At 48.8% G+C, this 13941-nt stretch overlaps 1 protein-coding gene across 1 annotated transcript in view; it reads right to left on the bottom strand.

Annotated features, from left to right (window-relative positions):
* Positions 1–2433, bottom strand: part of LOC144148608 (proteasome activator complex subunit 4-like) — a 76346-nt gene extending 73913 nt beyond the window's left edge. Inside the window, exon 1 of the mRNA XM_077680118.1 lies at positions 2205–2433. Coding sequence (XP_077536244.1) covers positions 2205–2401 — 197 coding nt within the window. The 5' untranslated portion in view covers positions 2402–2433. The remainder of the gene's footprint in view (positions 1–2204) is intronic.
* Between the last annotated feature and the right edge of the window lie 11508 nt (positions 2434–13941).

Genomic DNA, 13941 nt, shown 5'->3' with positions numbered 1-13941 from the left:
CCCATCCACGACAACCCATCAGAGAAGTTCCACGTCCCGCGTAGCCAGCGGTCCCGACCAACCTACGTTGCACCAAGGACTGGCACGTGCCGTGCATTGTACACGACTTTACAGCTGTTCGTGTGTTCCCACGTAGTGTTTCTGCATATTCAGATGCATGTCCTCCTTAAGATGCTCGTCATACACATGCGTACATGTTGGATTCATTGGACCAAGCGGCCTCGGTGGCTCAGTGGCTATGACGTTGTGCTGTTGAGCCCAAGGGTGCGGGCTCGATACTCACAATGTTTATAAAGTATAGCTATTAGCCACCCTATTAGGTTACGAGGTTTCCACATTATTCCTGTACCCTGTTCACCAGCGGCCATGTTTGCTCGCGCCATCTTTGATGTCGCCTTCGCTGCTGATCGGAGCGCAAAAAAGCCGTTAAAATATGAGGCTAGAACAGTCGATTTGGCGAGTTAGTACAATGATACGTGTTGGGCAAGTTGGAAGTAGGCACCGTTAAAATGTGACGGCGCCGAATAGAATTTGGTTCTCACGGCATCACAAAGAACGTTAAGCGGTTTCAGATGACCATCTATAAAAAAACTCGAGGACAACTTTCTGGGGCAATGGAGCGAAAGCTACGGGGGGAGGGGGGAAGGGAAGCTAACTGCTCTGCGTTACTGCACCGAGTAGTTCCCAATAAACTGGTTTCGGTTTCAGTTTCGGCGTCACAGATACGCATTTGATACGGTTTATTTTTGTAGCGTCAGCTGCACTGGCAGAGGTTGAGCAGTTTCGCATGGCTCCTGGAGAGCCGTGCTGCACATGCGCGAGGAGCAGGGACGTCACACGGCGCATAGAACGTTGCTCGCTGCCCGACGTCTCACACACCCCACGCGCCCAGCTTCTTCGCCTACCTCCGTTCTGCACGTGGCGGCCCGGTCCACTTGGTGATCATGCGAGGGGTGGCCGGGTGTTGCTAGCCGGTGTTGCTGCACCTGGTTCCACAGGCGCAGCAACACGGGCGTGCGCCTGTGGAACCAGCTTATCTCTGGGCAGACTGGTGACGCTACGCCGGAGCCGCTTGATAAATATACATGTGTCACATAATGCGTATACCGCGTGTGGGTCATTGAAGCAGCAGTAAGCATGATAATCAAGCTAATCCTAGACAACCAGGAAAGCTAAGAATAACCAGTTGACCTTTAGCTCCCGCAACCTATATCCTGGCATAGCCGAGCTAAGCCACTGCTAATTTTTCGCATGAGCTACATGGTTGAGTGCGCTGAACGCTGAACCACGATCACCGAGCATGCAGGCATATTGGCGTCTCCTTCCACACGCTTCATTTGTTTGTAAACACAATCCAACTCTTTGACTGGGCACGGCCGCCCGAGCAGCCTTTAACTGGGGAACTCCACCGACCGTACGGCGTGGACTAAACCGCCCAACTCAGTATCGTTGAGAACAGAAGTGAATTTTGTAAGCGCTGAAGTTTTGACAGAATCCACCGATTTGTAAACTCTTCTGGACCTCAAAACTGGGCAGCAGCACCGGCATGTGCAGCCTACTTAGCGTGCTTAGATAGCGCTGGCGCGGTACACCCAAAGAGCAGCGTGCACACATGCTTACGCACACGCTCGCTTACGCCGGAAAACTGGCTAACCGGAAGGATTGCGAAAACGGCGGAGAGTGCCCCTTGCAGCAGTCTCACTTGGGCGTACACTTTGTAAACCACTCGCTTCGTTTATTTAGACAACCTTCTTAAAAATCCTACGAAGAGAATGAAGTGGCGAGCTGCCGATAACCGTCAACAAAAACGCCATGTTTCTTGTTTTTTTTTTTTTTCGGAATGGAACCACTGCCGCCAGCGGCGACAGCCGTAATCAAAAAAATCCGAAAATGTGAAAAAATGCTCTCTGTTGTATATATTCTGGCTACCAACTTAGTGGCATTATCAATCCAAGTCTAAAACATAACTACATATTCTTGAATTGCTGAGGTTACCGCAGCCAATTATTTTTGTTGAACTACTTCCAGGTGCGCAGCGAAAAGGCGTAGTTCGGCTTCGTAGCCTTGACTGCATTGCCGCAGAAAGTTGCCCCCGAGTTATAAATGCCCGACGGAACGACCGAAAACCTCGCGGGGTCAGCGAAGAGGCACTGCAAACTCAATGACTACACGGGACACCATGAGTTGCGGGTGGACGCGCTCACTTGCTCAGGTGGCCGGCCCAGAATTCGGCGGCGGGCTTGACTTGGCGCAGCAACACCGAGCGCCCCAGGTTCGTCTTGATCTCGTCGAGGAGCGCGGCCGCCTCGTCCTCGATCCGCTCCCTGTAAGGCAGCAAGCGGTTGAACACCAGGGGCTTCTGGAGGGCTGAGCCGGGTTCGGTGGGAGACCCGTCCCCCATGGTGTCCTCGGTTGCCTACGGAGGCGACAGAACGCCCGGCCCCGCGCGGAGCGCGCTCTCGAGCGTCCTCGGATTCTGCTTCCTCTTCTTCTCCTCTAGGGTGCTCGCGCATTGGCTGGTGGTTGGGCCAGCGCGTGCCCATTCTGGGGGATTGGCGAACTCAGTCTAAGATTCATGATTGAAAATCAGCGCAGAAAAAAAAGGAACGAGAAGTAGACAGGACAGCACTGCACTCACAACTGGTTTATTTTGAAGAAATCACTAGTAATATACATAAATCAGTCAACCACGTGGCGGTAAAGTATTACAACGAATAAACCGAAACAAAAGAAAACACAAGCGCTCACTGGTATGCACAAGTGTAATCTATTGGTTTGCGTGGTCATGCAAGGGTGTCACTCAGATAAGCGTATTCCCGGTCATGCAGCACTACTGAGGGCATACTTATACGTCGGTCGGCAGATCGTCTGATTTGAAAGGCCTCGATAATTTCTCTTGTTGTTTTATCTCTGTGTTTCGACAACAGGGTGTGTTTTTTTAAAGACCGGCACACAGCCGTGTGAGCTGCAGTATTTTGCTAGGTGACTGTGTGGATTCCATTTTAATGAACGCTGGTGTTCCGACAACCTGGTGTTCAGGCACCTCCCGGGTAGCCCGACGTATATATGTCCACACCGAAGTGGCAGCATAATTTTTGTTTATCTTTATTCGTTGTAAAAATTTACCGCCACATGGGAGACTGATTTATGTATATTACTAGTGATTTCTTCAAAATAAACCAGTTGTGAGTGCAGCGCTGTCCTGTCTACTTCTCGTTCCCTTTCTTTCGTGCTTTTTTTGCGCTGATTTTCAATCATGAACGTTCACCAACTCGCCCAAATCACAGTCCTCTTGATCAGTCAAAGATCTCACTGTGGAAGAAAATTAATTAAAACTAAGCGAAATTCGAAGTGAGAAAATTGTGGAAGCAGCAGCTCAACAATTTCCAGAAACAAAGAAAAAATACTCAGTTGACAAAACACAACGTGGCTAGTTAAGCAAAAGCAATGTGTCCACCTTTTATTATTTCTTCTATCTTTCTCTATCACCTTAACACCGTGCCCCATCCTCAATTCCCCCCGTGCTGCCCTTCCCCCGCACTGGGTTATATGCAGATGAGCTATCTGCCGAGCTCAACATTTTGTTGTTGTTGTTCCTTATAATTAATGGCGCATACCCAATCAGGGGATCGGCCAAACATCAGTCGCTAAACCAAAAGAAACTACTGCCTAGGTACATTACTTGGAGAAAATTAGAAAAATTTGGAAGCTTTTTTCTTCTTGTGTTTGAGGAATCGAGTTTGAAAATTAGTCAATATTAAAATAAAACAAAAAATGGAAATAAATAAATAAATAAAAGAATAAGAATAAGAAGAAGAAGAAGAAGAAGAAGAAGAAGAAGAAGAAGAAGAACAAGAAGAAGAAGAAAATAAGAAAATATTCAGAAATGAAGACTTTTGGAGGGCATTGGTGAGGTGCCAGAATAAGAATCGAATTACGTTGTGAATCCTTTGGAATTTTCTATAAAGCGCAGAAGAGCAGAACAAGCATCCTGGTGGCAATATCCCGTTTCTGAAGCCCCAAATGATAATAGAGCCGGCACTGATCATATGCCAATCCCAGGCTATGGAGCGGCACCTCAAGGAGCTGACGTCTGAGGCTTGAAAATCTTTGACAGGACAAAAGGAAATGGTCGGCCGACTCTTCTTCATTACAGTAACTGCACATAGCAGACTAGCTGCGCCAGACAAGGCCTGTGGAGGTATATATTCAACTGGGGCACATGACATCGAAGGCTCGTTACAATCACCTCCAGATCGCGTGAAGGGCACCAATTCGGTTTCCAGGAGAATTTTAGTTGACAAAAATCTCTCAACGACAATAAGACTGATTCGTGCTGCCCTTACACCTTCAACAATCTACGGAACCTTGCGGCGGCTAATAAAGGCGTTGTGTCTCAATGACATCGACAACAGGCCCGGAGAGTGCTACCCTTGCCAGTGAATCTGCGGTTTCATTAAAGGTGATTCCCGCATGCCCAGGGACCCAAAGAAGGTAAACTTCAGTTATGTGAGGTGCACTTCCTTTTGTCTTCTTTTCCTCAAAGCACAACTACTGCTACTGGTTACTTTCAGATTCGTGGAAAACAATTTAGGGGATGCGTTGCACGAACTGACTAACCGACCTGTTTACAAAATAAAAGAATGAACGGCGCGAAATACATTGCCGCGTGCAAAAGCAGCAGGAACGCACCAAATGACAAAATCAGAGCCTCTTTCTTAAGAGAAATAGGGTTAATATGCGAAGCTGCCTCGACTGTGTCCGAATTGCGCAATCGGATGTACATCGGGTTCCTAATGCGAGGGACCGAAGTTTAATTCCGACCACGGGAAGCGTTTCCTCTTTTTTCTTTTTTCTTTTTTTTTTTGTAGCGTACGCTACACTGGCCGAGGTTGAGCAGTTTCGCGTGGACCTTGAAGGGCCGTGCTGCGCAAGCACGAGGAGCATTGGATTGGATTAGATTAGATTAGATTAGATTAGATTAGATTAGATTAGATTAGATTGGATTGGATTGGATTGGATTGGATTGGATTCCAATCCAATTGGATGATGATTGATTGTAGGGTTTAACGCGCCGACTCAACGCAGGCGATGAGACGCGCCGTAGTGGTGGGCTCCGGATTAATTTTGACCAACTGGGGATCCTTAACGTGCGCCGAAATCTCGTAATCTCGCTTTTCGCAATCCAATTGGAGTACGGGTGTGCAGAGAATTGGGGGCCCTATTCTCGACTGCACAAATTTCCAGGCCATTCGCCATGTTTTTTTGCGTAAGCACGACGTAAGCAATCAGTGGCGGGATGCACATATGCCTATGACGACAGGTAGTATAATTTAACGCTTTACTCAAAAAGATCGCAACCGAGGTATCTAATATTGCGCATAAAAGATATCAAAACACTTTTTTTTGCGAGAGTTTGCCTTACGGCATAACAGTCATATATACAACATTACATTGGTTTCACGCAGAAACGTCAACAGAGACCGGTACTAAGGCCCCCATATCCACCGCTGTAGATCAGGGGGTCTCCCAGGATGGAGCCCTGTGCCCCGGAGGTGTTGCAGGCGAGAGGTTTGAAGGGCAGGGCAGGTCCATAGAAGGTGGCTCGTGTCGGCTTCAGACGCAGGGACCGTACAAAAGGGACAGGTGTCCGCAAACGGTGCGTGATAGCGGGCACGCCAAGCGTGGGTCACTGCTGGGGATAATGCCACCCCAACTCGAAGCCTCCGCAGCAGGACCTCCTCCCAGCGAGCGAGCCCACTGGGGAGGTCGGTTCCACGCGGTGGAAGTAAAGCACGCGTGGCGCGGCGGAGGTTCTCCTTTTCCACCAGCAGTTCTTCTCGGGTGGACACCGGAAGAAGTGGCAGCGGCCTTTGTAGGTCTATACGGCGACAGGCGCGATCCGCCGCTATGTGGGCAGGAAGCATGTCCCGGCGAACCCACAATACACGCACAGGGCATGGGTATGTGTCCAGGATCGCGTGAATTGGAACGTACAATAAAAATTAAGGTGGTTTCTGAGGCTGGAAAGATAAACGCATTTCTGCAGGTCAAAATTGGCGTCAACACCACAAGGCGATCGAAGGACGTTGATCCAAAAGCGACCGAAAGGCAGATGTTGAGCAAAAAAACATCAATTTTTTTACCCTATCTATTTATTTCTTTCCATCGCATTTAGTAACATAACTATAGGCTCGCTGCTTAATGCTAGCTTTGTTGGGTTAGCACCTTCCCGGCCGCTACCACCGCCTCGCTATCGTCTGCTTATATCTTACAAGTCATGACGTGATCACAGCAAAAGACGGTAGTGACTCGCGACCATCGCTTGTATGACACATAAGAGCAGCGAAGCGCTACGCCTGATAACCGCGGAGCGCACCGATGTCGCCGATTCACTCTTTCGTCAAGCTCGACTTCAATCAGCGCTGTAATAAACAAAAGACTCACTTTTGTTTGTTATTTTTTTCTTTAGTTCCATCACGTGACCCAGCAGCTTACTAGGAGAAGTGCGGACGAATGCCATGCATTGGGTTCTCATTGTCATGGAGAGGTTTTGTACTGCCCTCCTATGTTGCGGTTACACAAAACAAATGATTTTTATTTTATTGCGAAACATAGAAGCAAAACACTGCACGTCATTTGTATGCTCCATGATCGCTGACTTGGAAACAGTCGAAACTATTATTTTTTTGTCAGTAGAAAACATGCTTTAAACCGCGCGTCATGCGAAACTGCGCCTGCTGCAAATTCGCGGACTTTTCGCGGCGCCCAAGGTCGGCGAAATTTTTTTGCCCTATTTCCGCCTATTTCGCGGCAAAAGCAGCCACCATTTTGAAGCTGTTACATAACATTACGTCACTTTTACTGGAGTCCTTCAATGCTTTGAAGGACTCTGCTTTTACGCAGGCTGAACTTGCTAATGTGTGACGTGATCGTTCCCGCCAACTGTTTAAATTACGTCACGCCTTCTCAGTCAATCACAGAGAGGGCGTGTGTTACAAGCAGTATTGTTGTTGAATAGCAAAGACAGGCCTGCGTTGTCATGTCCGGTGCATTTGCTCTAGTTTTTCATTGTCGGCCAGGAATCATTATGCACTTTCATAAAGAGAAACAAGGCAAACTTTACAACTGTTGTCAGTAAACGTCATGAAACGTCAAAATGACGAAACCACACACAACCGCTTTGTAAACCGAAAGCACGTGACCAAAACTGAAAGCCAATCAGAAAAGACTTTCGGTAAATTTCCCAATTCCCCGAAAATTTGCGCAGTCGAGAATATGGCCCTGGGTCTGCACATTCGCCGGTCTGCGCATTCCAGAGGAGTGACGTCAGAGCCGCGCCAGACGCACTGGCGCCGGCGCGTGCCCGGCTGCGCGCCTCCGTTGCGCAGCAGCCAAGTCTGACGGTGCGCCGGAGCCGCTTGATATCCGTTTCGCGGGGCTCCTGGAGAGCCGTGCTGCGCATGCGCGAGGAGCAGTGACTGGACTGGACCTGACTGGACCGGACTAGATTGGACTGGACTGGACAGGACTAGATTGGATTGGATTGAATTGTAAATCGTTCTAGCAGCAGTAAGCATGATAATCTGATAATCCTAGACAACCAGGAAAGCTAAGAATAACCAGCTGAACCTTAGCTCACGCTATACGTATATCCTGGCATAGCCGAGCTAAGCCACTGCTATTTTTTTCCTGCTACCCTGTGCATATGAATGTACTCTCAACTCCTCTCGAAACTCCGTCTGACTGCCTTTGTGTGCGCTTCACTTTCTTCCCAACACCACAACCCAAGTATAGTGCTCTCTCACAATAAAAATCGCAGGGAACAACGAGCCCGAACTCTAACCGAGAAATACCCAATAAACCCAAGCACGGTATACGTGGACGCGGCCGAATACAGACGTCACGACGCTTATGCTGTGACGGCTATGTATGACCCCAACACCCCACCAATCAATTCCCTTACTGTACGCACCCGAAATCCGGCAACGGCAGAAGAGGCGGCTATTGCGCTGGCCCTAGCTCACCGGCCGACCCCTGCAATCATAATTTCAGATTCGAAAACGGCCATCAAAAACTTCGCCAAAGGGACTATTTCCCCTCAGGCACTCAAAATTATCGTACAAAATCCTCCTAACACAAAAGTGGAATTGATCTGGACTCCTGCCCATACAGGGTTTGGGGGTAACGAGGCGGTGAACCAAGCAGCTTGAGAGCTCACGACCCGAGCAGGACCAAGCCTCGCCCCCTTACATGGAGCCCGATGAGCCCGAGACAGCTTATTAAGCTATCAAGAAATGACCGTACACTACCGCCTCTCCCGCCGAATCTATCCTCCCGCACATCAAGAACTTACTAATACCGGAGAACGTCTGTGACGCCTACCACAGACGAACACGCTGCCATGTCGCTCCATACTGCACCATATTCCCCCGAATTTATATCCGTCACCTAATTGCCCTGCGTGTGGTGCGAAGGACACAGTCACCCATCTCATATGGGCATGCTCTGAAGACCCCTTTCCCTTGACCCCCTAAGAAGAGCTCTGGGAGAAGGCGCTGGGTCACCGGCAGGCTGCGGCTGTCGGTCACCGAACGCACTTAACCGGGCTTTTAAATAGAGTGTTTTCTCTCTCTCTCTCTCTCTCTCTCTCTCTCTCTCTCTCTCTCTCTCTCTCTCTCTCTCTCTCTCTCTCTCTCTCTCTCTCTCTCTCTCTCTCTCTCTCTCTCTCTCTCTCTCTCTCTCTCATGTTTGAGTCCCGTGGTTCTAAATCTGTTGGAACGGATGCGTATGGCAGATGTGCGTTTTCTGCGTGCATTGACGGATCTTCTTTTGTCTACTTTATTTAACCTACTGCCACCGGACGCTCGAACCAGCCATTTCTCTTTGAGTTGGTTGTGTTTTTTTTTCGTGAGGGAGGCCATAAATAATAACATTCAAGTAAAACAATCCAAATACAATATATGCGGGCCCTGTGCAACAATCTGTTTTCTTAAAAACACCTAATACGTCCTGCACGTGCAATTTTGGAAGTCCGTAATAACAAGCATGCCCACGCACAAGAGCAAGGGAGACAGAAACGGGCCGTCACATTGAATAGGTTCACTGATACAAGCAATTCAGTTTTCCTGCACTTTCATTCAAACCGCGTACGATTGTATTGAATTTAAATATAGCAACAGAGTCTCAGACTCCCCTGTCATGATGCGCTCGAACTCCAGAATCATGGCTTTGATGTGGTCGAATGAGTGGCCCGTGACACTCGCATGCTTTGATATTGGAAGGTGAGGAAGTGCGGAGATAAGAGCATTGTGATTGTTGAACTGTTGCCTGAAGGGCACTTTGCTCTCGCCAACGTTCAGCATTTTACAAATATCTCTCAAGGAGATAGGCCCCGTTGCTCGTGTCGCAGGTATAGTTCCCAGTAACGCTTAATGGGGCCGTGCAGGCAAAATACTAGTTTGTTTATTCGAAAAACTTGGTGTTTTATAGTGCCCCAGCGCTTTCCCGGCAGCAAGTTATGCTTTAGTCACTAAGAAATTAATCAATTTGAGTTAAAATTTTGATACTCCCGCCAACTGGTGTTTTGTGACGTTAGCCATGACGTCCCATAGACGGGTCTTCAAGCGAACTTCTAGTGAGCTGTTCAGCGGACTGCGGAACCTTGTTTACCATCATTCCTCCTAGATGGTGCCACCATACTGCTCCTCACCGCTTTCCGCCTTTGCTTTGTTTTTGAACGTATTTGCACCTGGCGTGTTTTCGTTGAGGTGAAAATAATAGTTTCGTGACACATGGTGTTCTCTCGACAAACATGGTCACGTAAGACACCTTCGCTTACGCCAATCGGTCAGTGTCGTCTGAGACAACCCCAAAACGTCGTACTGCTGTGCACCTGGAACAAGCGCAGTGCATACAGTACCAACAGCAGTACGCATCGGTACTTCTACGTTTACGTGTAATTAACTTCCACTGTTTACCCCACCACTCTCTCTGCTATAAAGAGAGAGAATCAATGCCCTAAATTTAGGCAAAAATAGCTATAAGCAAGCTTATAGGCCCTGTGCAATTTGCGGTTGCTTTTGCCGGCCACAGCCAATCGCAAAGCTGGCCATTTCACATCACAGTTCTGTTGCGGAAAATGAGCTAGTGGGTTGCATGGCCATTCCCCTTTTTCCTAATTATATACCTTATTTGGGCGAAGTTTACGTTAAATGTGGGGTCATTGTGATTCTAACGGGGCAATCTTTCAAATCAACCCAACTTGTGTTTTGTCTGCATGGCCCCTTTAAACTGAAATTAGACGCGGCGCTGCTTGCGCTAGTGATGTGGTCACATGATTGCAGACTTTGCAGCCCTTGCAGTAGGAATTATAGGTTCGTTTTGTGGCAGTGGTGGTGCACTGGGCTGCTTCTGTGGAAACCCTGGTTCAAATCCCATTGGATGACAGGTGTTTTTTCATTGGCTCTTTGCAGCGGACGCCATTTTCTTGACCAGACAACAGCTACTGCAGCAACGACGACGACGCGTTTTCGCGGAACGCAGCCGTTGACTCATTGGCACTGCTGATTTGTGCTCCCGATAGGCACACAACCTGCACTTTCTAGTGACGCCTGGCTATAGCTCTGAGCACTCCAAATACCCTCTTGAGGAATTGCAGCAACGAGCTCGCTGTTCGGCCGGTGCTGCTTGGAGAACACAGTCCGATGCTGGAGCTTGCTCCGTCCGCCTATGGTTCTATTATGTGAACACGTCTGTTTCACAGCCTCAGGGCCTAGCAGAGGCTTTAGACGTGCTTTGAAAGTAAGGAGAGGGGGGGGGGGTGCTTAAGGCACTCCATGACGACGACGACGACGACGACGACGACGACAATGATGATGGTGGTGGCGATTATGACGATGATGTCGATGGTGATGACGTTTCTTCAAAACTTTGATGACTTTCTTCAAAACTCCAGCTTCTCCAACCATTCTTCGGGGTCTTCAGCGGGGGCTCCTCGGAACGATGGTGGTTCCCGGGGCTGCTGCAGGACGATTGGCGACGTTGTTTCTTGCACCATGGTGTTGGTTGCACCGTTCCTTCTCTTTGGCCCTTCTGGCAGTAGCCCGAACTCGGGTAACAATCCTTACCCGCCGTGGTGTCTCAGTGGCTAAGGCGTTGCGCTGCTGAGCACGAGGTCGCGGGTTCGATTCCCGGCCGCGGTGGTCGCTTTTCTGATGGAGGCGAAAAAGCAAAAACGCCCGTGTGTACGAGATTTCGGCGCACGTTAAAGATCCCCAGGTGGTCAAAATTAATCCGGAGCCCTCCACTACGGTACGCCTCATCGCCTGCGTTGCGCCGGCGCATTAAACCCTGCAATCAATCAGTAGCAATCCTTGCAGTCGGCGGCTTTCTCTGGTTGGACTGGCTTGGCGGTTTCCAGATGTCGTAGAAAGCATAAAGGCTTAGTACCCAGCACCTCCTCCAGATGTAACGTTGCCAAAGACGACGCAGTTGTCTTCAAGAAAAACAAGTTTATTGGAGCGAACTTGTGCTCCCCTAACAATGACGGACTTTTTTTGTTGTTCATTCGGACTGTCTTATTTTAGCATCGGGTCGATGCACTCTTAGAGGGGGGGTAATGCTGCGAACCAGGTATGGGTTTGTTTATTTATGGTTTGTTTTTACTGCCGGGCCACGTCCGGCTGTGTTTTCTGCGTTCCAAGCGAAGCGCGTCTTCCATTCTTTACTTGTATGCCGCACAGGCTATCACATTCAGATAAGCAGACTGTTTCGCCCGAACGTCACTAGGCCAGAATAATCTTTTGTGATCTACAATGTTCTGGATGTGAATCAACGGTTCCAGAAACACTTGCGCCGAAAGATAAAAGCCTGCAGAGCAGACGCTCGCTTGTGTACATCACTTTGCTGACTGCTGCTTCGCCGCCCGTGTATTATTTGAGTTGTTAGGGGAGCACAAGTTCGCTCCAATAAACTTGTTTTAGATGCGGAGCGTCTTATACTCGGGGGTATGTCCTGCGGCGTCGGCAGTGGTCCGGCGTCCGCACACCACCGTTTCTTGGCCAATCCCCCCACGTCTTATACTCGCGGGTATGTCCCACGGCGTGGGCGATGGTCCGGCGTCCGCAAACCACCGTTTCTTGGCCAATCGCCCACGTGGGTACGTGCCATAGAAGAGGAACAACAACTCCGGTTGTGCTTGCGCTTGACTCCATGATTCTTCAGATGAAGTAGGATGGAAGCAACAGCCCCGTCAGTGAGTGCGATGACGCAATAAGTGAGAGCATCAGCGCAAACACTAACAGCAATTACACCCAACTACAATCAGCGCAAACACTAACAGCAATTACACCCAACTACAATCCACGGAACGTGTATCGATCTCGTCTTTACCAACTGCAACGACGACGACTGCATAGAACCGCTGCTACGAGATCCAGTGACTGTGTGCACTTCAGCGAACATAAGGCTGTCATACTCGAAGTATGAAGACGTGCAAACCTAAATAAAACCTTTAGATATCACTTCAATCTCGTCTCACTCACGTATATACGCATACAATAAGGAAAATTACACCCATCTCCCCGAAGGGAACCATGAGTAGGATATATGCATTACGGGGTTCACTACATTTCCACCAAATTTGGCTAACAAACATAATGGAAACGCAAACGGAACACCCATGACGCTCCGCATGCATCCTACTCATGGTTCACTTCGGGGAGATGGGTGTAATTTTTTTTCTTGAAGACAACTGCGTCGTCTTTGTCAATGTGACAATATTGCTTATTAGCTACTCAGTTTATTCGCGCCCGTTTTCTTTTCAGTAAGCTGTACGTGGCTAGGTTTTTACCAAACCTGCATCCGTCGAAGCGAAGCGTTTTGCCTAATGTGAGGAAAATCCCGGTAAAGCGTTGGCCAATACACCCGCGTAGTATTGCTATCGTCACTCTTTCGCAGAAAGCCTCAAAAATGCCCGGGAAGTGTTGGACACTACATTTCTGAAGGTGTGTCATATACGTAGCAGCTAACGAGCAGTTTAGGAGCCGCTTTACTGCTACGGATACGCTGCCTGACGCCACAGTCTTCTAAAGAGGTAACTGGCGGAAGCATTACCGCGGTTCTAAAAATTCCCCCGTGAAATACAAAGAAATACAAGAAATACAAAGAAATGCAAAGCAATAAAGGGGGGAAAGGTTCCTGCACGCGAATCCGTGGGTGCCTGAAAGTTATGCCTGACCAACCCTATAGAATCGACTGCCCAAGCCCGAGCCGCTTAAAACGTACATTTATATAACCTCATTCTAGCTAACCGTGAGTAAGGGACTTTCATGTCACTTTCACCTCCATCTGGCGCAGCAAGTCGGGCGGCTGGTCTGGCTGACCTCCGCTCCGAGCAGAAGAAAAAGACGGGCTGCGACCTTTCACCCAGGAGTATTAAACCTTTATTCCCCAGAAGTATCGGCTGACTGCCCGCGATTGCGCATGCACAGCGTATGAACAGCGCATGCGCAGAATTTCTTAAGCGCGCGTCAAAAAGGCATTTTTCCTCGTCAGTTCTGCCGAGTAAACGCTGCAGATTTGGATTTGGCTTTCGTTGCATGCCACTACAAATTACCAGGCTGTGACAACTGTACTGCTTACGTGGGCTCACAAAATACTCTCGCAACCTGAAGTTGTCTTTCGCCGCTGTCACCGCTAAGATTCTTCGCACACAAAACAGCCGAGCGGTAGGCCCGCTTGTGAGTCCGCACGAGCATTCGTTCTCCGCAAAAAAAAAAAAAAAAAAAAAAAAAAAAAAAAAAAAAACGTTGACACAGCACCAGTCAGTCGGCAGGTTAAGATTCTGCTGAAGTTTAAGACTTGCATCTCAGCTAACGGCGCACTAACACCGCGAGATGTTTTAACGAATACACCAGCCCGATATGAGCTCCACCGAAA

Source organism: Haemaphysalis longicornis, unplaced genomic scaffold (genome assembly GCF_048455015.1).
Source record: "Haemaphysalis longicornis isolate Haplotype H1 unplaced genomic scaffold, Haemaphysalis longicornis Haplotype H1 scaffold_8, whole genome shotgun sequence".
In the NCBI taxonomy this organism is placed as follows: Eukaryota; Metazoa; Arthropoda; class Arachnida; order Ixodida; family Ixodidae; genus Haemaphysalis; species Haemaphysalis longicornis.
This window is presented reverse-complemented; position numbering and strand designations above follow the sequence as displayed.